Here is a 24,495-nt window from a genome sequence, read left to right on the forward strand (position 1 = left end):
TTCAAGAAAATTTACAAGCCGATATTATATTAATACAGTATGTACTCTCCAAGAACCAACTAGCATATATTTTTACGAATGATATTGCTGCAAGATCCCTCTCAGACACGTTTCCCAAGTTGGGAATATTTGATGTTTGCATGGGACAACCAAAATGAATCCTGATTGATCAATCATCCCTTGGTAATAATAGATCAACTTAACTTTTCTGGACTAACAGTAATTTGTTGATCCATCAGTCCATTGACCAATAAGTCACTTCTTGACAAAAAAAACCGTTATGATCAATTGATCAATCAATAAATTTTTTAAACTTTTGCAAACACGCAAAAAAGGGCTAGGTTGGCTTGGGAAAGTTATAAATACCCCACCAAACCACACATAGAGAAGTTAATGAGCAGTTATTGGCAAATCCTTAAACATTCATACTCAAAGACTTGCAATTCTTCTTTATAAGAGCTTTTGAGTGAAAGTGACCTACACAATTGCATTACTATTCCTCTTTCCTCCACCTATCTTCCATTGCACTGTTCCTCTTTCCTCTGCATTGTGCCGAAAAAGAAGTGAAAGCTTGAATCTCTCAAGAAGAAGGTACTCTCCAAGTGTTGGGTATAAGTTTTCCCATTCTTTTATTTTTACTTGAAAAAGGTTCATATAGAGCCTATTTAATCTAGATAGAAAGGCCTAACTAGAGCTAGAATCAAGCCAATCTCTTGGGAAGATTGAATTTTTAAAAAGTGTGTATTGAGTTACACGTAGCTTAAAGAGAGCCTAAATGTCTTTATGTAATTCCTGTTATTAGAGCTTTTAAGAATATTGGAATTTCTCGAGCAAGGGTTCTTTGGTGGTGAATACCAATAGGGGAACATCAAGCACAAAAATTCTCTTATGTCCTATGGTGTGTACATGATTATTTTACTTTGAAATTGTTTTGTTGCATAAAGTGCACGTACTACTTAATTTTAACTTGAAATTCTCAACTCACCCACCTCTTCAGAAGTCACATGGGCCAATTCTCTAACCAAGTAAGAGGACAATCAACTAAATTTCAATTCTATGGTATTTAAAGTATTGGATTTTTAGGACATGACATCTTTCAAAACTATGTTTTATCGCTGCATAAAAATGATTTGAATAGTTTAAATCCCTTAACATAGTTTATAACATGATCGATTTGATCGATCATCCAAAATGCAATCTGGTAAAACTTATAAACCATGATCCATCATCGGTATGGGCATGATCAATCGTCCACTACTGCATGATCAATCATACAAAACACTACTTGTGTAGTTCTATATAGCATGATTGCTCAATGAGTTCTAGAAAAGGTTGAAAACTTATTGATTGATGCCCTAATCGATAAACAAACTTTTAGGGAACAAAAAAAATATAACCATTATACACGGTAGATCGATCATCTATGTTTATTTATCGATCAACATTTTTTGTAGCTTCTTGAAAATGGTAAAAAAAAAGGCTAGTTTGGTTGGGCCAAACTCGTTAGGGAACAATAAGTAAGTCTATTAGCATTCCAAAGCATTTACAAAAGGCTTTTATATTTGAAATTCTAAATATACCCTTTTTGAGAGAAAAAGGCTGATTTTATCCAAAATCCTCCATCTTCACTCAAATCGCTTGACATTCCTAGATGAATCAAGTCCATTACATTCTCTCTTATACTCAAAGGATTGGAAGCTTGGATCTCTCTCAGAGAAGGTTATCTCTCCTATAAGAAAGGTGTAAGTTTCTGTTTTATTTTGTGTATTTTCACTTTCTTACTATAGAGGTGTTCTAGAACCTTAACAAGAAGGAAAGAGGTTGCTAAAGCTAGAATCTATTTGTAGAATCTCTTGGGAGAGGTTGATTTTGTGAAATTTGGAGTTACGTCTGGCTTAAAGAGAGACAAAATCTATTTTGTATGTATATTTCAACTAATAGAGCTTATTAGTGAAATTTGCTTGACAAGGGTTCTTGTGCAATGACTATCATTAGGGAAGAGATATGACCCGACGCTCCAAAGTATCATGGACAAATTGACAATCAACCTCAATGTACTTGGTGCGTTCATGGAAAACAGGGTTGGCAACAATCTGAATAGCACTCATATTATCTGCATGGAGAGGTGTAGGGGTAGACTGAAGAAACTGGAGCTTAGGAAGAAGACCGCATAGCCATATAACTTCAGAACACGCCGTGGACATGGCACGATACTCGCCCTCGGTAGAGGGCTTGGATACTCGGTCTTGTTTCTTGCATTTTCAAGAAATCAATGCATCCCCAAAAAACAAACACAAACCTGTAGTAGAGCGACAGGTATCGGGGGCACCTAGCCCAATTAGCATCACTGTAGGCAACCAGATGAAGCGCGGAGCCTATAGGCAAGAATAATCCACAAGTAGGAGAACCTCACAGATAGCGGATGATGCGCCGAACCGCCGCAAGATGAAGGTGCCGAGGAGAAGACATAAACTGACTGACCTGATAAACTGCATAGGATATGTCAGGATGAGTAGTGGTAAAATATATGAGACTCCCAACCAGGCGTCGATATATAGTAGGATCATCAAGAAGAGCCCCTTCATCTTTCCTGTATTTAACATTGACCTCCATAGGAGTAGCGATCGAAGCAGTGTCCTCTAGACCAGCTAGAGTAATAATATCTTGAATATACTTGTGCTGATTTAAGAAAATACCATTGGGTCTATGATGTACTTCCAACCCTAAGAAGTACGCGAGCTGGCTCAAATCCTTCATATGAAAAGTTGCATGCAACACCTACTGAAGCTTAGTAATCAGGCCAGAATCAGTGCCAGTAATGATGATGTCATCCACATAGACCAAGAGAATGACCATGCCTGCAGCTGACTTGTGATAGAAGAGAGAGAAATCATATTGACTCAGTGTAAACTTGTGGAGAATAAGTGTACCGCAAAAATTCTCAAACCAAGCTCGGGGAGCTTGCTTAAGCCCATACAGAGGATGGCGCAGCTTGTAGACATCATTAGGAGATGAAGTAGACATACCAAAGGGAAACTTCATGTAGATATCCTTTTGTAGATCACCATGGAGAAAGAGATTCTTCACATCCATTTGATGTAGTGGCCAGGTCTGTGAGGCTGCAATGGCTAAGATGGTGTGAACCATGGTCATCTTGGCAACTGGAGCAAAGGTATCCTCATAATCAATCTCATATTCCTGCTTGTTCCCTAGAGCTACTAGGCGGGCTTTGTACCGATCCAAAGATCCATTCGAATGCAGCTTGACAGAGAAAACCCATTTACTGCCAAGAGGTCGAACAACAGGGGGGCAAATAACAATGTCCCAATGTGATTTTCTTCTAGTGCTTGTAGTTCTTGTTGCATTGCCTGTTGGCAAAATTCAAGAAAGAATGGAAATAGATGATAAAGAAGCCACAAGAGATACAAGGGAGGAAAAACCATACCTATCAGAGGGACGCAAAGGACGAGTAGATCGACAAAGAATGGTGGAGTCAGGAGTAGAGGGATGATCAGGAGCAGGCGTCAGGTCAGAATTAGGAGGGGGCACAAATGAAGTGGGACGAGACTCATTAAAGCTAGGCAGAATAGACAAAGATGTGGATGGCAGCGCAACATGAGATGGAAAGAAATATTGATTTTCAAAGAAAACCACATTCTTAGAAACATGGATAAGATGAGCATGGGAATCATAACAAACATAGTCTTTTTGAGAAATGGCATAACCAAGAAAAGCACACATAATTGATTGGGTTATAAGTTTGTGTTGTTCATGACCAAGTAGATGCACAAAATAAACACAACTGAATGTCTGAAGATCAGTATATGACGGGGAATAACCAAATAACTTAAAGAATGAAGAAATATGCTACAAGGTAGGAGAGGGCAATCGGTTGATTAAATGAACTGACGTAGAAAGTGCTTCACATAAAAAATGGGGAGGAACAAATGATTCAAGTAGAAGGGTTCGAACCATATCAAGAAGATGGCGATTTTTTTGCTTAGCAACTCCATTTTGTTGCGGTGTCGAGGAAGAAAATCCTGGAACTTGGTAGACATGTAATTGCCTCCAAAATCAAAGCGTAGTACATTAATGTGAGTAGAGAATTGAGTCTCAAGAAGTGCAAGAAACCACTTGAATACTACGAAAACTTCAGAGTTAGCCCGTAAGAAGTAGACCTAAGTAAAACGACTGAAGTCATCAATAAAAGTAACAAAATACTTATATTGTGCATTCGAGACAACAAGTGTGATTCCCCAAACATCACTATGAATAAGATTAAAACAGTGGGAGGCATGTGAGGCAAGATGATGAACAGGTAGGACCTTACTTTTACCAAGTTTGCATGATGAACAATCAAAAGAAAGATCAAGAGAAGAGCATGTGGTATTGCCTAATAAGCCAGAATTAAACATTGTATGAAGAACATCTGAGTTTGGATGGCCTAGACGTCTATGCCACATCTTAGTGCCAGAGCCAATAACATTACATGCAAAGGAAAGTACAAGATTGCGTGGAATAATGGTGGAGAGAAAGATTTTGAGTGGAAATAGTCGTCCCACTTTAGGCCCCTTCGCGATCACCTTCCCTGATGTTTGATCATGCACAACACAACCAAAGCGAGAAAACTGAACATTACAATTTTTATCAACCAGTTGACCAACAGAAAGAAGATTTGTAGAGAGGTCAGGGAACACAAAGACATCAGATAAGGTGGGAGAGAGATCGCCAATAGCACTGATAGGCAAAGAGCTGCCATCAGCGGTGTTGATTTTCAGATTGCCATCATACTTGAGGATATTAGAAAGAGACACGACATTATTGGTCATATGGTTAGAAGCACCGACATCAGCAAAAACTTTATGCTTACCTGAGAGACCAAAAGTAGAAAAAGCAGATATGATCATTTGTTGTAACATTTTAGGGGTGAGTATGTTCGGATTTGCTGTTGCTGGAGAAACAAAAATTGTAGTAATCGAGACGGCAGTAGGCAATGCTGCAGAACTAGAAGTACCAGTGGAGGCATGATAAACAGTATTCTTCTTCTTTTCAGGGTGAGTAGGACAAGCTACAATGAGATGACCCGACTTCTTGCAGTAGTTATAGGACTTCTTGGGGCATTCCCGAGCAAAATGAGCATAATCTTTACAGTGAAAGCACAAGACAAAACTCATGTCCCAACCCTTATTCTTCCCTTGCGTTGCATTTTCCACAGTAGCAGAGGTATCAGCCTGGACCCAATGTTCCATCCCAGCTTGAGTAGCCATACGCCGTTCCTCTCTAAGAAGTTCACTCAAATAGGCATCCAAAGACGACACAGGATGACGATTCATCAGATGTGAGCGAGCAATCTCAAACTCGGGATAGAGTTTCATCAATAATTGGTCTCTCTTACTAGTTTCATGTACACCTTGCACAAGTGAGAGAGCAGAAACTAGGACGTTCTCATAAACTACATCGATAGAGTCAGCCCAAAGATTTTGAATACCTGAAAAGTATTCTTCAATGGAACGACTTCCTTGTGTGAAGTTAGCCATTTCATATTCAACTTGAAACCGCCTGGCCGTGCTGTTTTGATGATAAACCTTGTGGATTTAATCCCACATTTTCGCGGCAGTTTCGTAGGGCATCAAATTAAGGATAAGATGAGGCTCGATGGATCCAAGTATCCGGATCATGACTCTAGTGTCCATGGTGGTCCACTTGGATAATGCTTTAGCCTCGCGAGGCGCCGAATCACTCCCATCAATATGACCCCATAACTCTTTGCCCATGACAAATAGTCGGAACTGAAATGCCCAGGTACTATAGTTCTTACCCATGAAACGAATGGGGGAGAAATCTAACTTGTCCGTTGACATGATACCCTCTGAAATTTCCAGATTTGCCCCTACAATTTCGGAAATTCCACTTCTGTCCCCACAAGATAAGAAATTCCTGTTCTGTCCCCACAATCTCAGAAATTCCATTTATGTCCCCAAAAACTCTGAAATTCTAGCTCTGTCCCCATAATCTCAGAAATTCCAGTTCTTTCCCACAATCTCTGAAATTCCAAAAACCACCTTAGGCAAATAAATCATTCGTAACTTAGGAAAAAATTACCTAAGTGAAAAAAATTTCACGACCGTTCACTTTCTCGGCGAGGACAGAGCTCTGAGCTCCGTCGGTGGTTTCCGATTACTCCTCTAAGGTCGGACGACGGTTTCCGATCTCGCCTGAGATCCGGCCGACCTCTGAGTCGTCGGACAACAGCTAGTCGGCAAGGGAAGGTTTCGGGCAGCAGCTCGTCGGCAAGGAATTGTTTCGGACAACAGCTCGTCGAGGACGGAGCTCTGAGCTCCGTCGGTGGTTTCCGACCACTCCTCTGAGGTCGGACGACGGTTTCCGATCTCGCCTGAGCTCCGGCCGACCTCTGAGTCGTCGAACAGCAGCTCGTCGGCAAGGGATGGCTTAGGACAGAGATAGCCTACCTCAAAACGCTCCCACCAAGCTTGATACCATGTTAAATGTTTCTAGAAGTGTTACCTGAAAGAAGCACCCAACGTCCACCAATGGAGGCTGACGGAACAGCCAAGACAAGAGCTTCCAACTCTGAGATTTGGTAGACAGAACCACCACGAAATGGGCTGACCGCACAGCGTAGACCAAGAGCTCAAAGCTCACGTTCAGTGGACAGAACCACCACCACCAGAGGCTGACGAAACAGCCAGGGAGAAGAGCTTCAAGCTCTGGTTTCACCGTGAGGAAGGACACACCGTGGAAGCTGGAAAAACGGCAGTCCTGTTCCCCTCTTCTTTTCTATTTAAACTTAGGGTTAGGTTACATTACAGCCCATGCGCTAAATACAAGGCATCCCAACCCAACTAATGAGCCTATGTACAAAACATAAATTATACAACAAAATATAAACATAAATCCTATCTTATATACATTCCAACATATGGTAACAACTCTCTCTCATATTATGCCAAATGGGTCTCTTAAAAAAATGAGACCACTAGCATGAGGGGGAGTGTTGGAAGATACGGTGGACTGTCATTTTATACAGGAAGATCCTATATATCTTTTGCAGAGCATGCTGAGGATTTATGATGTTCTCTCACCCCCAACTTGAGGGGGAGTGTTGGAAAAAGGCCCAAGTCCACACGACCAAGAAAGGTTCACACGTCCAAGTGTGTGGAAGATGGGCTCAAGCCCATAGACCAAGGAGAAGGCCCACACAGTGGTGGCATGAAGGTAAATAAAGAGTCATCTTATAAAGATGACACTGATGTAATTAGTCAATGACTTATGTACCTTATTCACTATTATTAGGGTGAAGGGTATTCTCGTAATATTAGTACTTTATATATATAAATACAACTTAATGGGGAGGGTTTGGACAAGTCCATTATCCTATTTTTCCTCCTTTTTTCTCCAAATTCATCACTCTTCCTCTTCTCCTCTTAAAACCTTCTCTCCACAACTCTTCTTTTTCTTCTCACCCCTTAATCCTCTTCTACTGTGATTATACATCATGAAATCCTAATTTCAACAATAGCAGGGTATCATCATTGATTTTACAAGCTTAATCTTTAATCCATTCAATACGGAAAATTATTTTCGAGTCACTCTATGGGATCCTTGCTTTGGTTATTACAATTGTTCATTCCGAGTCAACTGAGTTATTGTTGACTATTTCGAGTTATCACTATTGCAAGCTCTGACCGACTTATGTTATATTACTGAGTGATTATTGTTCTATTTGCAAGCTTGTTTCATATGAATTAGAAACTGACTCAGCCTAACTCGTATTGACTCAGTACCAACGAGTTTTGATTTAGACTGGGGCAACCCGGATCCACGAGTCTGAGCCAATTATTCTGAATCTCTACTGCACTCAGGCTCACTCATTCTTGACTCGGTAGCCGACTCGGTGTAACTCGATTTTTTAACTCGGGCTCTTTCACCCTTGACTAGAAGAAAAGAGGTTGCTAAAGCCAGAATCTATTTGTAGAAGATCTCTTGGGAGAGATTTTTTTTGTGAAATTTGGAGTTACACCTGATTTAAAGAGAGACAAAATCTCTTTTGTATATGTATTTCAGCTAATAGAGCTTATTAGTGAAATTTTCTTGAACACGGGTTCTTGTGCAATGACTATCATTAGGAGAACATTGAGATGAAAAAAAGGGATTGTTGTCTCCTTGGGGTGTGTGGTTGTGAATTATTTCTCCTACAAATTTGCACTTTAAGAACTTAATTTTTACTCTATATTTTCAATTCACCCCCCTCCTAAGAAATCATGGGGACCAATATAAACTTAATATTCTCCAAAACTTCAGGTTCACCTACTTCCACTCCCACCCAGCCCACAATTCAGTCATGGCAAGAGGATGCCCTATGGTTACATAATAGACCAGCAGCCAATACTGGGACTAAGTCTTCCTACAAACGTACTTATGAGAAAATGGCCAGAAGACAAGCTTGGGAATTATATTTTTATATTATGATGAACAATTTTCCCTAGGACATCAGTGCAATATTTTTGAGTAATTACTATGTGCAATACTTTTTGTGGTAGATTGAAGAGCCATGACAAGCAAGTTGAAAATTATCCGTCAAAGCAATATGGGGTGAGGTAGTATGAAGCTTGTTTCAATCCTTCCAGTGGCACCATTAGCCAATGTTCTGCTTTACAAGTACCCTCATATGAAGATTTTTTTGTTTAAAAGACTTGTTCAAAAGATGCTTAAAAGTGAACCCTAAGGCGGGTAAATAAATGTAAAGTCGATGTAAGATGATAATCAAAATAAAGAGTAGTTGAAATTGAACTTTTTTGTTTAGAGGTTGAAGATGATTTAGTAGAGACGGAGATTCTCCTTCAATAGGTTATTAAGCATAGATATACATAGCCAAGCCTCTAATGCTACCAACTATTAAGGCTAAGGAGAGAGATTCAGAGGATAGACCTCTTGCAAATTGGGATAAAAGAGCCCATAATTCTGCTCGGTTCCAGGCTTCTTCTGGTTCTCGTTGAACAGTGCAAATATGTAGGTCTCCACGGCCTTCCCTGGCCTCTTGGGTGTGCCTCCGCCGGAAGCTACGTGTCGCACCAAATTGTTGTTGTACGTCTCCGCCAGCTCAATGGTTGCCACACCGTCTTCCCCCCCCGCCGACGGCCACCCGCTTTCCGTCAACACCACATCTACCGAGGGCGCCCCGACCCTCTCCAGCGCCCAGTAGAAGGCGTCGATTATGGCATCCAACAGGTTCACGTAAATCAAATTCCCGTCGCGGACCACCTCTTTTGTGCCGTTCAGCATCGCGTAATCCAACTGGATGTTTTTCGTGTTGCCCGAGTACGCGAAGTAGGTATAAATATTGGCCAGAAGCGGTGTCTTCTGGGCTTCCAGGTGCGCCGCGATTGGCGCCAGCACCGCAGCAGCCTTGTCAGTAAACGCCCCTTGAGACGGTGGGAAGGAGGCTCCCAGCACGTAGGTGGCGACGGATGTACTGACGGGCAGGGGAATGTTGACCGCCGTGAGAGCTGCTTCCAGGTTCTTGATGGCGGGCAAGATGTGGACAGAGAGGTCCCCAGGAATGACCTCGTTGCCAACTGAGATGTACTGGAACTGCACCAAGTTGGCGTGGGGGACGATGTGGTCGTTAACCCAAGTGGCGGCGAACGCTGGATCAGTTGCCAGTTTCTCGAGATCTTGGTTCAGAGTGCCGAGGACGACCTTGAGCTGAGATCCTTCCAGGGCCTTGAGGATGTCTGCGTTGGGCTCAAAGAGGCGTACTGCTGTAAATCCTTTCGTTTTTATCAGCTGCACTGCTTGGGTTGGCGGAGGAAGGTTGTTCCCCACCGTTCCATAGTTGACGCCAATTCCTTGAACACCTAGCAATCCATAGTGGAGAAGCACAATGTTAGTAATTACCAACTAATGGATTTCTCATCATCTTCCGTAGTGGAGAAGAAGATTAAAATACCGAAGGAGAAACAAACGACAAGGAACTCTCCACTGAGCAGAAGAAGAAGATGAAAACAGCATGGGGCATGCAAGGGAGAAACCAATGAATTTGATTACCTATTAGAGTGCCGATTATCGCCAACACAGACATGCAAATGTGCAGAGATGTCTCCATTGAAGCAAATTCTTCAAGAGAAGAAAGAGGAAAGCAAAAGGCGTTAACTTCAATTTTTCTTTCTCAGATCAGACTGCAAGAACTTGATCTTAAACTCACACAGGCAAGGCTACTTATAACTTGTAAAATCTTCAAGAGATCATCGATATACCAAGCAGAAAAGGAAACTTTTCCAGCACCACCTCAAACTAGAAGTTAGTTTTCCGAGCTTACCATCTACTCTCTCGTTGAAGCCGAAAATCAATCCTTCAAATTCTAGGATCTTTTCTTTTAAGGAAAAATGAAAATTAAAATAGCTTATATAATAAAAGATGATGAATCGATGCGTATCAAATCAGTGAAATTGCCAGATGATTCAGAAGAACCAGGAATGTCGAACTAATTTCCTATCTAATCATCCTATTTGTGTATAAAATCTATTTTCTAATGTGATGTTACGCTGTTAACGACTGATAATATGCAACTAAATCTTGCTAAATGCACAAACATTCCCTGAAAGCGTCATTGTTGTGGATGAGATAAAGATGCCAGAGACCAGAGACTGAGTAGCATAGATTGGAAGCCTAGGATAACTAGTGCTATTCATTGAAGCTGGTCTAATAAGATATCTTTTGGTTGATGAAGTTAATTCCGACTGATGGGTCCTCTTTAGTTCAGTTGCACAAAAATTCAATAGAAGTAAATTTAGGTCTTAAAAATATGAAAATCAATGGGCTAGCTTTATCAATGATGCCATCCCGTCCCATATTCAAACATTAGTTTTTGATGTTATTGTCTTGTCATATGTTGGCCTTTGCATTGAAGACATAGTATAAAGATGATAAAAAAAGGGCCCAAGCCCAAGCCCAGGGTAAAAACCCTTGGGCTTTAGGCTTTGATTGTGTAGCACTAGACGAGGAGAATTCCTGTTAGATCAAAATATCATATTGGCTGTATTAACCTGTTTAGGTGTCATAAATAATAAAAAATTAAAATTATGTTGGAAGATAAGCTCGAGGCATAGTGGCATGATGTAAATAATCTTTGTTTTTTATCCCTTTTTTCTCCCTTCTTAGGGTAATGGGTATTGATGTAATTATTGAGTTGCTCATTAATATAAATACATAGAGGAGGGGAGGGGGGAATTTGGTCATTGAAAAGTCTAAGATAATTAAGAAAAATTGGAAATCTTTCCTAGATGGAATGACAATACGTGGGGTGATCATCTATCAGTTTAAAATCTTGATTAAGCAAACATAGATGTTGCTTTTGGACTACCTTTCTTCTATTCTCTCGGTATCCCCTTGTTTCCTTCCTTGAGTTAAGGTTCTATTTAAGCTACCTTGAGATTTGATATATCTTTAAGATTGTTTCGTACTTGAGAAAGGTCTGAGATCCACCTTTCATGATATTGGCAAGCATGAGGAATCGTTATTTGATGCATGATTGTTGATTAATGCTAAGTTAATCTCGGGTTGTCTCTTCCTTCCCTCGTGGTGGTTTATTTTTTTCTTGGCTTGGTTGGTTTCGTTCGAGTTGGTTCAGTTAATGATATAAGAAATGAATTAGTGTTTGGTTGAGGCTTGTTAAGCCTCAGTTTTCTCCTCTTAAGCTTCCGTTACTAAGCCTTGGTTACATCACTCAGCTTTTATATGGCATAAGAGTACTGCTGATTTGGTACTTAATGGGTGACAATTACATGGCTAGTAAAATTAAAATTTTCAAAATTACCACTATACCCTTGAGAGAGTTGTCAGACTATCTGAGCTGGTCCCAATAGGTTAAGAGGTTTCTCATCACTCAATACCTCTTAGGACATTTAACCAAATAAGCTCCACTAGTTGATGAAGAAGATTACTCATATATTAAATGGCTCAAGAATGACACTTTGGTCATCAATTGGCTAATAAACTGTGGAATCGTATTTGTATCGCTCGGGCCAGTCCTTGTATAAGGTCCTGCTGCGCCTCTCACTAAAGCCTCGAGGTTTTAGCGCAACTGGTTTAAACATGGTATCAGAGCAGGTTGGTCCTGAGTTCGAATCCCACTCTCCCCCGAAGGTTGCGAATTTAGCCACCAAATTTCCATGGGTATTCCCATGCGGGGGAGTGTGGAACTGTATTTGTATCGCTCGGGCCAGTCCTTGTATAAGGTCCTGTTGCGCCTCTCACTAATGCCTTGAGGTTGTAGCGCAACTGGTTTCAACATAAACTCTAGGGAGGAGCATGTAGCTAATAATGTCTTCCAACTTGAGATCACAAAAAAAATTTGGGACACTTTGTGCCAAGTTGTACTCTAGTACGAAGAACCTACAAATGTTATATGATGTTTTTTAAAACATGTTTAATAAAAAAACAAGGAGAGAATTGTTACGGTCCCGGGTCATGGATCGAGTAACACGGCGTGGGATTTGTGAATCCAGCACTCAGAATTTACTCACTTCACGTCAAGGGTCTGTGTATGAGTATTTCTCCTTAACCAGTGCTTGGCCAGGAGGAAAGATCCTCTTTTGAGGGTCCTACCGAGTTGTTGTGCTAGGTAGAAGACCCCACAACAATGCTGTCCTTGCTAGAGCAAGGTGCTCTCTTTTTTTGGTCACGACAAAGAGGGTTTGGCCCTCTTTGTTGCTGCTCTAGCTAAGAATGCAATCCTTCTTTCTTAAATAACTTGAAACACGAGTTTGGGATAGATTAATACCTCTTCTTTGATGCTATGATCAGCTCCCACGTTGCACCAGGATTTTTTCAAGATTTGAGGATAAAAATCCTCACTTTGCTGCTTGGTAAGGGAGGAATTCGGCCTCTCTTGCTGTTGCTGCCAAGAGGGAGGATAGACCTCCTCTTTGGGCTTGGAAAAGGAGCAGGAAGCTCCTTTTCTTAGTAGGGATGATGGTGGATGAATTTGGGTGAAGATGGATGGCAATGGAGGGTAAAGGATAAGTTGGATTTTTGGAGTAAACCCTAAACTCGAGATCAAGAGGTGATCTCAACCTATTTAGACTAGGTTATTCTAAAATCTCAAAGCTTGCCTATTTCATTCATACCTATCCCTTAAATAGGGAGTTTTAGGGTTAGGGTTACAATAATTTCCCATAATGCCCTTACGTATAAAGTAATTAGAAATAACTCCTACTTAAAACAATATAAGAAATAAATCCTACTCAAAGAAATATAAGAAATAAATCCTACTCAAAGAAATATAAGAATTAAATCCTATTGAGTGAGTTGTTGTTGTCTTCTTCGTTGTGTGACTCGGTGTGCTATTGAGTCCACAACATCTGCCTCCCCATGGAGAAAGAGTTTGTCCTCAAGCTCAAAAGTTGGGTAGACTTGTTTGAAGATGTCCACACGTTCCCATGTTGCAGCGTCGGGGTCAGTGTCCATCCACTGAACGAGAATCTCCCATTGATCATTGGTCAGCCGTGCACGTAACACTGCAGCTGGGTTAAGAATAACCTCGCCATGATCAACCGGTGGTAGGAATGGAGTGGATGTAGGCTGTGCTCCGGAATGTGGCTTCAAAAGAGAGACATGAAACACATCGTGAATTCTGGCTGTGTCCGATAATTTGAGTTGGTAGGCGACTGGTCCCACACGTCGAAGAATGGGAAACGACCCAAAAACTCTGGGTGAGAGCTTATGACATGGAGGTCCCGCTAGAGACTGCTGACGGTAGGGCTGGAGCCGTAGCCACACATACTTTCCAACCTCAAAAGAGACCTCACGGTGGCCTCTGTCGTATACATCCTTCATCCGAGCTTGGGCACGTCTTAGCCATTCTGTGATATTCTGTAGCAGTAGATCCCTGTCTATGAGTGCCCGATCAATCTTGTCCACGCGGGTGGACCCTGGGTTGTACGAGAGGAGGCGAGGTGGATCCCGGCCATATATAACCCGAAAAGGTGTGGATTGCAATGCAGAGTGGAACGAAGTGTTGTAACAGTATTCGGCCCACGGAAGCCATTGAACCCATTGCTGCGGATGATCCCCCACCATGCACCGTAGATACATCTCGATGGTGCGATTCACCACCTCAGTCTGCCCGTCTGTCTGTAGATGATAAGCAGAGGAGAACTTCAATTTCGTCCCACTCAAGCGAAACAATTCCCGCCAAAAGGTGTTCGTGAAAACTGCATCTTTGTCACTCACAATGGATTCTGGAATGCCATGTAAGCGGACTATCTGCTCCAGGAAAGTCTGAGCAACCCGTGTTGCTGTATATGGATGGTCACCGGTATAAAATGCCTGTACTTGGAGAATCGATCAACCACTACGAAAAGTACGGATTTGCCGGCTGACAGGGGTAGGCCTTCCACAAAATCCATTGAAATGTCGGCCCAAACCTGCGTAGGAAGGGCCAAAGGCTGGAGAAGACCGGCTGGACTCAAGTGCTCGGCTTTGTTGCACTAGCATACCTGACAGTCGCCCACATAAGTCGCAATAGAGGGTTTCATGACTTGCCAGTAAAAATCAGCTCGAATTTTGTGCAAGGTCTTCTGGATCCCCTCGTGTGTACTGTCGTGGTAGGCCGAGAGAATAGCTGGAATCAACTCGGACTCAGGTGGAAAGAAAATCCGATGCTTGTAATATATAAGTGAATCCTGGATGGACCACTTCACATTCATTGTCCCTTCTGAGATCTGCTGATGTAGTTCCTGCAGTGCAGGGTTAGTAGCATGTGCTTCTCGCACCAAGTCCATAATGAGAAATCTCGGCTGGCTGATAGAATAGACCGACTGCTGATCTTCAAAACACCGTGACAAGGCATCTGCCACCTTATTTAATCTCCCCACATGATACTCCACCGAGAAGTCAAACCCCAACAACTTACTGATCCAGTGCTGCTGTGGCAACGTCGTCAAACGCTGTTCTAGTAAGAATTTAAGGCTGTAGTGATCCGTGCGTATGAGAAAAGTCCGGCCCCAGAGATAAGGCCTCCAATGTTGGACCGCTTTGGCCAACCCAATCAATTCGCGCTCATAGGCTGCCAGTTTGTGATGGCGGACTGCCAACTGTCTGCTAAAATAAGCAATAGGATGGCCCAGCTGCTGTAAAACGGCCCCCATGCTCACGCCCGAAGCATCGCACTCTACCACGAACAATTCGTCGAAGTTGGGAAGTTGTAATACTGGCGTGGATGCGAGGGCAGCTTCAAGTGCCACAAATTATGTGGTGGCCCCCTCATTCCAAATAAAGGAATTTTTCTTGAGTAAACTCGTCAATGATGCTGCCACTGGCTCATAGTTCTGAATAAATTTGCGGTAGTAGCCTGCAAGACCCAGAAAACCCCGTAATGCAGAACACGACTGTGGTTGCGGCCACTCGTTAATAGCTCAGATCTTCTCGGGATCCACCGTAACCCCCTCATGTGAGATAATGTGTCCCAGATATCCCACATGTGAAGCCGCAAAGGAACACTTGGAGTGTTTCAAATAGAGCTGATGTGTTCTTAACAAGTCGAAAACAATCCTCAAGTGTGCCAAGTGCTCCTCAACCGACTTGCTATATATCAAAATATCATCGAAAAATACAAGAACAAATTTTCGAAGATAGGGGCTAAATACCTCGTTCATCAAAGCTTGAAAAGTGGAGGGTGCATTGGATAACTCGAACAACATGACGACGAACTCAAAGTGGCCATGGTGCGTGCGGAACGCCGTCTTCTCTATATCAGAGGGGTGCATCCGGACCTGATGGTATCCCGAACGGAGGTCGAGTTTAGTGAATAACCACGACCAATGTAACTCATCCAGAAGCTCATCCACTACCGGAATCGGGAACTTGTCTTTTACTGTCTGCACGTTCAACTCCCGATAATCCACGCAGAACCTCCATGTCCCATCATGTTTCTTCACAAGTAAGACGGGTAAAGAGAATGGGGAGCGGCTGGGACGAATAAGACCCTGTTTCAACATCTCATGGCACTGACGCTCTATCTCATCCTTCTGAAGGTGTGGGTAACGGTATGGTCGCACGACCACTACCTCAGAACCTGGTTTCAGACAGATCCTGTGGTCATAGTGCCTCATGGTAGGCAACCCCGAAGGCTCCTGGAAGAGGTCATAGAACTCCTCAACCAGACCATCAATAGTACTGGCAGGCTGATCCTGTGTCTGCAAAGTGTGTATGCGGTGGGTCCTGTCCACCTGACAGCCTTGTAAGAGCACCCGACTTCCAGCCAAATCAATGTGCATTGTTAAAGCCGAAAAGTCGCACAAAATGGGCCCCAATGTTTGTAACCATTTAATGCCTAAAACCATATCAAATCCCGCTAGGGGAATAACAAAAAATTCCGCATTAAATGAAGTAAATCCAATGGAAAAAGTTACCGCCTTACAAATCCCATAGCTAGGGACCTTCTCGCCATTGGCCACTGAGACGGTGGTTGTCGGATGAGTGTGTATCTGGAGCTGGAGATGCTGTGCGGCTGTCAAACTCAAAAAATTGTGTGTACTCACTGAGTCAACTAGTCCCACCAGTTCTCGGTCGATGACATGAGATCGAACTTGCATTGTAGTAGGCGATTTCTGCCTGGTAATAGCATGCAAGGATATCTTTGGTGGTTCCTCCTCGATAATATCCTCTGGATCCTCTTAATCCTCCATCTTGAGCCAAAATAATCGTTTACATTGGTGTCTGACCCGATACTGCTCATCGCAGTTATAACAGAGATTTTTGGACCGCCTTTCTGCCATCTCCGCACTCGTCAATTTTTTTATAAAGCTCGGTAGGGAATTACCAGGGCGGGGATCGGCTACCCGAGTCGTAGTCGGAGTGTGTCTGGATGGTGCTGCTGTAGATGCTCCCTGAGATGAATTATAGCGGCACCCTTGCCACATGGAGGAAGTGTTCCTCTCACTCGACCAACCCGGCTTACGTTGTTGCAACTGTTGTCGTTGTTCCATTGCTCGGGCCATATTTATGGCATGAGCTAGATCCGTGGGCATAAGGAGTTCTACCTCTAGCCGTAAATACTCATTGAGACCTGCTGTGAATAAGGAGACCTGCTGGTCAACCAATACCCTCTCTCCAGCACGAGCCAACTTTTCCTGGAAGAGTTTTTGATAGTGTTCCACCGAACCCGTTTGTCTCAATAGGACTAACTCGCCCAAGGGGTTGCTGTTGGCAGGAGGCCCAAATCTAACTGTGCATAGATTTTTAAATTCGCCCCAAGTCATTCCCGGTCTCTCTTTCTCTACTTGAGTCACCCGTAAAATGGCTTCATCTGTCGTATGGAAAGAGGCTAGTTGCACCTTATCCCATTCAGTAGTCCCTTGGTTCAATTTTTTTTTCACATCTATGCAACCAAATTACGGGATCCACAGAACCATTAAAAGAGGGAAACTCTAACTTGGTGTACCTTGGGATTGTGCCTCCATGCTAAGGTGCTTGGACAACAGTGCGCCCAGGCCATTGCTCCCCTCTTCTGTGATATGGTTGAGCAACCTCTCGCACCTCTGGACTCTGATGTCTCTCTGTCCTCAACTCCTGTAGCATGCTAATGATTCGGCTCATCTCTTCTTCCAAACCACAAACATTTCCCAACACTGGTTGTGCTTTTTCAAGGCTATCTTCTATCTTTTGTATCCTGATTTGGATTTCTTTATTGCTGATATGATCCCCCATGTTACCCTGCTCTGATACCAAGTCGTTACAGTCCCGGGTCATGGATCGAGTAACACGGCGTGGGATTTGTGAATCCAGCACTCAGAATTTACTCACTTCACGTCAAGGGTCTGTGTATGAGTATTTCTCCTTAACCAGTGCTTGGCCAGGAGGAAAGATCCTCTTTTGAGGGTCCTACCAAGTTGTTGTGCTAGGTAGAAGACCCCACAACAATGCTGTCCTTGCTAGAGCAAGGTGCTCTCTTTTTTTGGTCATAGCAAAGAGGGTTTGGCCCTCTTTGTTGCTGCTCTAGCTAAGAATGCAATCCTTCTTTCTTAAATAACTTGAAACACGAGTTTGGGATAGATTAATACCTCTTCTTTGATGCTATGATCAGCTCCCACGTTGCACCAGGATTTTCTCAAGATTTGAGGATAAAAATCCTCACTTTGCTGCTTGGTAAAGGAGGAATTCGGCCTCTCTTGCTGTTGCTGCCAAGAGGGAGGATAGACCTCCTCTTTGGGCTTGGAAAAGGGGCAGGAAGCTCCTTTTCTTAGTAGGGATGATGGTGGATGAATTTGGGTGAAGATGGATGGCAATGGAGGGTGAAGGATAGGTTGGATTTTTGGAGTAAACCCTAAACTCGAGATCAAGAGGTGATCTCAACCTATTTGGACTAGGTTATTCTAAAATCTCAAAGCTTGCCTATTTCATTCATACCTATCCCTTAAATAGGGAGTTCTAGGGTTAGGGTTACAATAATTCCCCATAATGCCCTTACATATAAAGTAATTAGAAATAACTCCTACTTAAAACAATATAAGAAATAAATCCTACTCAAAGAAATATAAGAAATAAATCCTACTTAAAGAAATATAAGAAATAAATCCTACTCAAAGAAATATAAGAATTAAATCCTATTGAGTGGGTTGTTGTTGTTTTCTTCGTTGTGTGACTCGGTGTGCTATTGAGTCCACAACAGGAATCTACATGTGTACTTGGTCAGGTTTAGTGGGATGATTCAGGAGTGAAAAAATTACTCAGCCCTACTCTACTGACATCTCTATTCAACAAAAACAACGGGAGGCCTTAGAAACTACCATTTATTTGGCCAATACCAAGCCATATCTTGAGGTGGCCAAATAAAAACTTCTCAACTCCTCAGACCTTCCATCCTTCGATAACATAAGTGTGACACTACTTCAGATACCAGACCCCTCTTCCACCTCTCAGAGTGAGGTATCATCTACTATGTACTCAGGTAATAGGGGTAAAAATTCTACCAATAGAGGGCGGGGTAGAAATTATAGAGGAGGCAGTGGAAGAGGTAGTAGAACTGCTTCTGGTCCCTCGAGAAATGATAACCGGGTATGCACTCACTGTGGTGGACTGAATCATCTAGTGGATACTTGGTGGAACCTTTATGGCAAGCCTAACTGGGCAACTACCAACCAAGCCTTGGTTAACAGAAACGAAAAGAAAGAAGAAAAAACCCAAGCTACAAAAAGTCAAGAAGAGTGTCTCAAATGATAATAATGAATTATTACAGAGAATGAAGACCTTGATGGTATCTACTCTGACATCTTCTACTATTGTTGCTGCCACCACTGTATCAGGTATGATATCTGTTATTTTCTCCTATTTATCTTGGATCATTGACTCAGGGGCCTTCGGGCATTTTACAGGTAATAAAAGTCATTTAATGTCTCCATGTTTTCCAGAAAAGGTTGTTACCATAGCAGATGGATATCAAACCATAGTTCTTGGGAAAGGATCCTCCTCTACTACACCCACACTTCCACTTACTGATGTTTTATTTGTTCCCCCAGTTCTCGTTAAATTTGTTGTCTGTTAGTCAGTTATAGGGGTGACATCGAGCCGAGCCGAGCCTAAACCTGCTTATGTTCGAACCGAGCTTGATTTAAATATTTCGAACTCGAGCTTGAGCCCAGCCCAGCCTCGAGCCTAAAATTGTTATCGAGCTTGAGCCCAATAATTTTAACCGAGTTCGAGCCGAGTTCGAGCTTCAACATACATTTAAAACTTTTTTAAAAATATATATTAAATAAATTGTATATAAAATTATGCATACATTTTACATAAAATTGGGCATAACTTATGTATATAATACTTGTATAAAATTGGGCATAACCTCTACTTATAATTGGGGCATAATCTATGTATATAATACCAGCTTTGATTAAAATAACTGTTTGGCCAAAAAATGTTCGTAGAAATGATTTGGTGAAATTTCGATCTAAACCACTGACTTTGACAAGATAAAATTTAGCTACCTACTTCGTAGCTGAACAGTGCACCAAACCATTCTTCGTCTTCAATCTTTGACTTCAACATGTGGCTCCAGCAATTGGCAGAGTCTCCATCGTTCAATCATTGCAATGCTTCAACAGAAAAAAGGGCTATACCGTCCCTTCCCCTTGTGACCAAACTCCAAACGATTCAATATGACGGCCATTCAAAGATGACCAGTATAGAGATTACTGAATTCTATTGATATTACAAGGTACAAATACAATACAACCTTTCTGTTATTTACATTGGTATTCACTTCCATTAACATAAGCAGTTGAGCAGGATGGTTCCATATAGGAAACCATCCAAAGACAGAAATTACCCTTAAAAATAGGAAAATTCGAACGCATTTCCATTATTTTTAAGGGCATTTGTGTCCTGATATAGAGGAATCCTCAACACCATTTCATCTTCCTCGTCCGCTACACAACTTTTCTACAGTCTGCTTTGTTGATCAACTCCAGAATTGGACAAATCGAACTCAACCCAATAATACTGTTGGTGAAAATTTCCGATGATATTACTCTCAACGCCCAATAATTGAAAGCTTCCAACACTCAAACAGGTCATCCCTACGCCGGAATCCACCCAAGCCCGGTCTTTCTCCACCAACAGTTGTGCCCCACCTTCGAACTCCATCGCGACGTCCCCCACCAGGTGTCCAATCTAGGCGGGATGCCCCTTCGGGGTCTGAACCGGCGTCCCACTACCCTTTCCACCTCTGCTTTGATTTTTACGTAGGCGCCTTCAACCAAGGTGTACTCCATCCTGGAATCGATCATCGTCTATCCAGCGTCGCCGACATCTGGCCGACAGACGGAGGGAGGGATGTTCAAGCGGGTTCCTCCCAGGCGGACGCCAACCATCCCAATCGTATAAGCAGCCTGGTCGAGGTAAGGTAGCGGAGCCTTTCCAGTCTGCTTGTCAAATCGTAGTAAGTTAACGTAACGGACCTGTCCGCGTAAAAAGCGTCGTTCCCATTGGCTAAACTCAGGCGAGCCGGAACGCAGTACAAAAACTTGGAGATCCCGGCCTGGGAAGTGAAGGAGAGTCGGCCGAGGTTCATGCCCAAAATGCCTTCAGGAGGCTGGGCATCGCGTGCGTAGACGAGGATGATGGGCGGGGTGGTTTGCGAAGAAGACAATGTGATTTTCTCCTTCACGAGGTTGCCTTCCGCAAGAGTCCCATCGGCATAGAAGTTGTTGTAGTGAAAAAGGCGGATCACAATCAGTGGGAATGGTAAAATCAGGAACAGGAGGTTTGCAGAGGGAGGTATTGCAAGGAAGGTTCGAGAAAGTAGACAAAAAACGAAGGATTGAAGCAGGAACTCTCTTCTTCGTCCCGAGACTCCCGAAATCCCAAATACCCCGAATCCCGCGTATCTCATTGAATTAACGAGTCGGTTCGCAAGTCATCGAGCTGAACCTGGATTCGGTCAAGCTCGACACGTTAATTTAAACGAGCTGATCCCGGATCTCAAACTTAGCTCGAGATTCAAGGATACCGAATCGAACCGAGCTGGCACTGAGCCGAGCTCGAGCCGCTCGTGAGCCGGCTCGATTCGAACGCACCCCTACTTATATCTCTCGACATTGCCTTTTGAATCCCTCTTGGTTTTAAATATCCCTTTACAACCAATGGGCTTTGCACCTTTAGGCAACTCAATGAGATCCCAAACGTCATTGTCTTTCATAGACTTCATCTCATCCTTCATGGCATCAATCCACTGTTGAGAGTTAGAACTATGCAAGGCTTGACAGAAGTTAATCGGGTCATCTTCTGCCAATCCGACGCCATCCGCATGTTCTTAGAGAAATATGAAATAATCATCTAGAATCGGATTTCTCCTCTCCCTAGTGGATCTCCTTAATAACACTTCTTGAGGTTGTTGAGTTTGTTCTAAAGGTGGTGCGAGAGGAAGAATCTCATTGTTGACTTGATCTAGAACAATGTCAGGAATAGGAGCCTGAACATTGTCCTCTAGTGCATGAACTGTGTCTTGAACAATAATAAGTATGGAGACCTGATCAATGTCGATAACAGACTCTTCTTCAAAGACAACATTCCTTATGTTTTCTTCCCCTCCAAACTCAATATACTCAAGGAATCTCGCATTTCCCGTTTGAAAGAAGGATCTTGATGTGAGATTGTAAAACTTATAGCCCTGAGAGCGTTCAACGTAACTAACGAAATAACAACTAATCATCCTTAGTCCAGTTTTCTTTCATGTGGCCTATAAGGTCGTACCTCAGCTGGACAACCCCAAATGTGCAAGTACCTAATGCTAGGCTTCTTGCCTGTCCAAAGCTCATAGGGGGTTTTGGCAACTGTTTTGATCGGTACCCTATTAAGGATGTACGCAAAAATCTTTAAAGCTTCTCCCCAAAGTGACTATGGCAAAGAGGAATGACTGATCATACTCCTTACCATATCCTTAAGAGTTCGGTTTTGTCGCTCTATAACACCGTTCATGTTGGGTTTACCTGACATGGTGTATTGCGGAACAATTCTACACTCTTTGAGGAAAATCGCGAAGGGTCATGGACATTGTTCTCCTGATCCATCATACCTTCCGTAGTATTCACCACCACGGTCGGATTTGACAACCTTTATTTTCTTTCCATATTGAAGTTTAACTTCAAGTTTGAAAGACTTGAAGACGTCCAAGGATTGTGACTTCTCATGTATTAAATATAGGTAACTGAATCTAGAGTAATCGTCTATGAAAGTAATGAAGTATTGTTGTCCATTCCATGAAACTTTAGGGAATGAACCACATATATCTGTATGTATAAGTTCTAAGATGTTTTTAGCTCTTTCGGCACCTAATTTTCTAACGTTTGTTTGTTTGTTTCCCCTTGATACACTCAACACAAACTTGGAGGTTTGTAGTATCTAAGGCTTCAAGAATTTCATCCAACACAAGCCTTTGAATTCTCTGTTTAGAGGTGTGTCCTAAACGTTTGTGCCATAATGTGTAGGAATTCTCACTTAATTTTCACTTCGTACCACGTGAACTTGTTTGCAGTATTTCTCTATAGGAATTAACAACATCAACCATATACAAATTATCAATTAAGGGACCTGAACCAACAAAATTTGAATTTTGGTAGAGACTAACTTTATTATTCCAAAAGAATAACAAAAATCTAATTTGTCCACAATGGAAATAGAAATTAAATTCCGCCTAAAAGACAGTATAACAAATGTCTCAAATAAATCCAAATAAAATCCAATAATTAATTATAATTTGAAAGTTCCTAAAGCCTCTACTTTAACTTTATTGTCGTTACCCCACAAAGATGAATTTTTCAATATCACTTGGCGGTCAGCTCCATAGGCAACCATGGAAAGACATACTTATGTGAGTGGTAGCACCAAAATCCACTCACCAAGTTTCTTTAGGTACAAAAGCTAACTTAATTTCAGAACAAATTAGAGTTAGAGGCATACCCTTCTGTACACGCCAGGTGGCGTACTTGGGACCCTCCTTTATGTGTCCCGACTTTTTGCAGAACTAGCAGATAAACTCCCCATCCTGCTTCTTCTGTTTCTTAATATGAGAAAATCCTTCCGTAACATCCTTACCTCTTTTCTTGAGGTTGAGGCCAAGTGAGAACTTTCAGTCTTATCCCATTACTGCCTCTCTTCCTCTTGCACACAGTAAAATATATGCTCATGTAGGGACCATTTGTCCTTCTGAATGTTATAACTCACTTTGAATTGCCCAAAGTGTGCAGGAAGAGATATCAACACTAAGTGCACGAGTAAGTCCTTAGACAACTATATCTTAAATGACTTGAGTTTTGATGCGAGATGATACATCTGCATGATATACTCCCTTATGTTCCATTTGCCTTTTTACTTCATTGAAACGTTTAGCTAAAAGGCTATTTGCCCCCGACTTTTCGTTCTTGACAAAATATTGCTCAATTTCATCAAGGAACTTCTTAGCGCTCTTGCTCACAGTAATAGAGCCCTGAAACACCTCCGAAATGGAGTGCTTCATGATCATCAAGCACACTTCTCGGTTAGAGCGCTCCCACTTCTCAATTTTAACCTCATTGAAGTTTTCAGGAGTAGAAGTGGGTTGCTCCGCTCGAAGTGCAAGATCCAAATCCATACAACCGAGGACAATTTTCACGGTATTTTCCATACCTTAAAGTTCGTCCCGCTCAGCATTGGAATATTGCTTATTTGAGCAGTAACATTCGTAGTAGTAGCAACAGAAACTGTATATAGAACAAAATAAAAAAGCATACTCACATTAACTAGCATGTCATTTAAAGAAAAACAAGACATGTACAAAAAACCCAAATTGGTGACCCATCTCAAGATACCTAGTACAACATTAATTCATAGTATTTGGACAGAGAAATTAACTACAAGTGGTACTCTCAGTGTAATGATCAAATATTGACAATCAGTTATGTCAAACAATAGCCTTTCTTTGGATCGACTACTGTTCACGTG

The 24,495-nt window shown here is 42.2% G+C and overlaps 2 protein-coding genes and 1 pseudogene across 2 annotated transcripts; all 3 read right to left on the bottom strand.

The window, feature by feature from the left end:
- Positions 1-1,991: 1,991 nt before the first annotated feature.
- LOC137951135 (uncharacterized) lies at positions 1,992-2,613 on the bottom strand. Its single transcript, XM_068797734.1, has 3 exons — positions 2,482-2,613; positions 2,300-2,375; positions 1,992-2,113 (listed from the first exon to the last, which is right to left on the bottom strand). The coding sequence occupies exons 1-3, from the start codon at positions 2,611-2,613 to the stop codon at positions 1,992-1,994; spliced, it is 330 nt and encodes a 109-aa protein (XP_068653835.1).
- A 6,309-nt stretch (positions 2,614-8,922) lies between these two features.
- On the bottom strand, positions 8,923-10,126 carry LOC137951137 (putative glucan endo-1,3-beta-glucosidase GVI). The gene is made up of 2 exons (XM_068797735.1): positions 10,069-10,126; positions 8,923-9,878 (listed from the first exon to the last, which is right to left on the bottom strand). The coding sequence occupies exons 1-2, from the start codon at positions 10,124-10,126 to the stop codon at positions 8,923-8,925; spliced, it is 1,014 nt and encodes a 337-aa protein (XP_068653836.1).
- A 10,280-nt stretch (positions 10,127-20,406) lies between these two features.
- LOC137951138 (aspartic proteinase PCS1-like) lies at positions 20,407-22,586 on the bottom strand (annotated as a pseudogene).
- Positions 22,587-24,495: the final 1,909 nt, after the last annotated feature.

The sequence above is a fragment of the Aristolochia californica genome, unplaced genomic scaffold (genome assembly GCF_029961685.1).
Source record: "Aristolochia californica isolate CCGP_79_NKW_82.1479 unplaced genomic scaffold, dmAriCali1.0.hap1 SCAF_15, whole genome shotgun sequence".
Classification (NCBI taxonomy): Eukaryota; Viridiplantae; Streptophyta; class Magnoliopsida; order Piperales; family Aristolochiaceae; genus Aristolochia; species Aristolochia californica.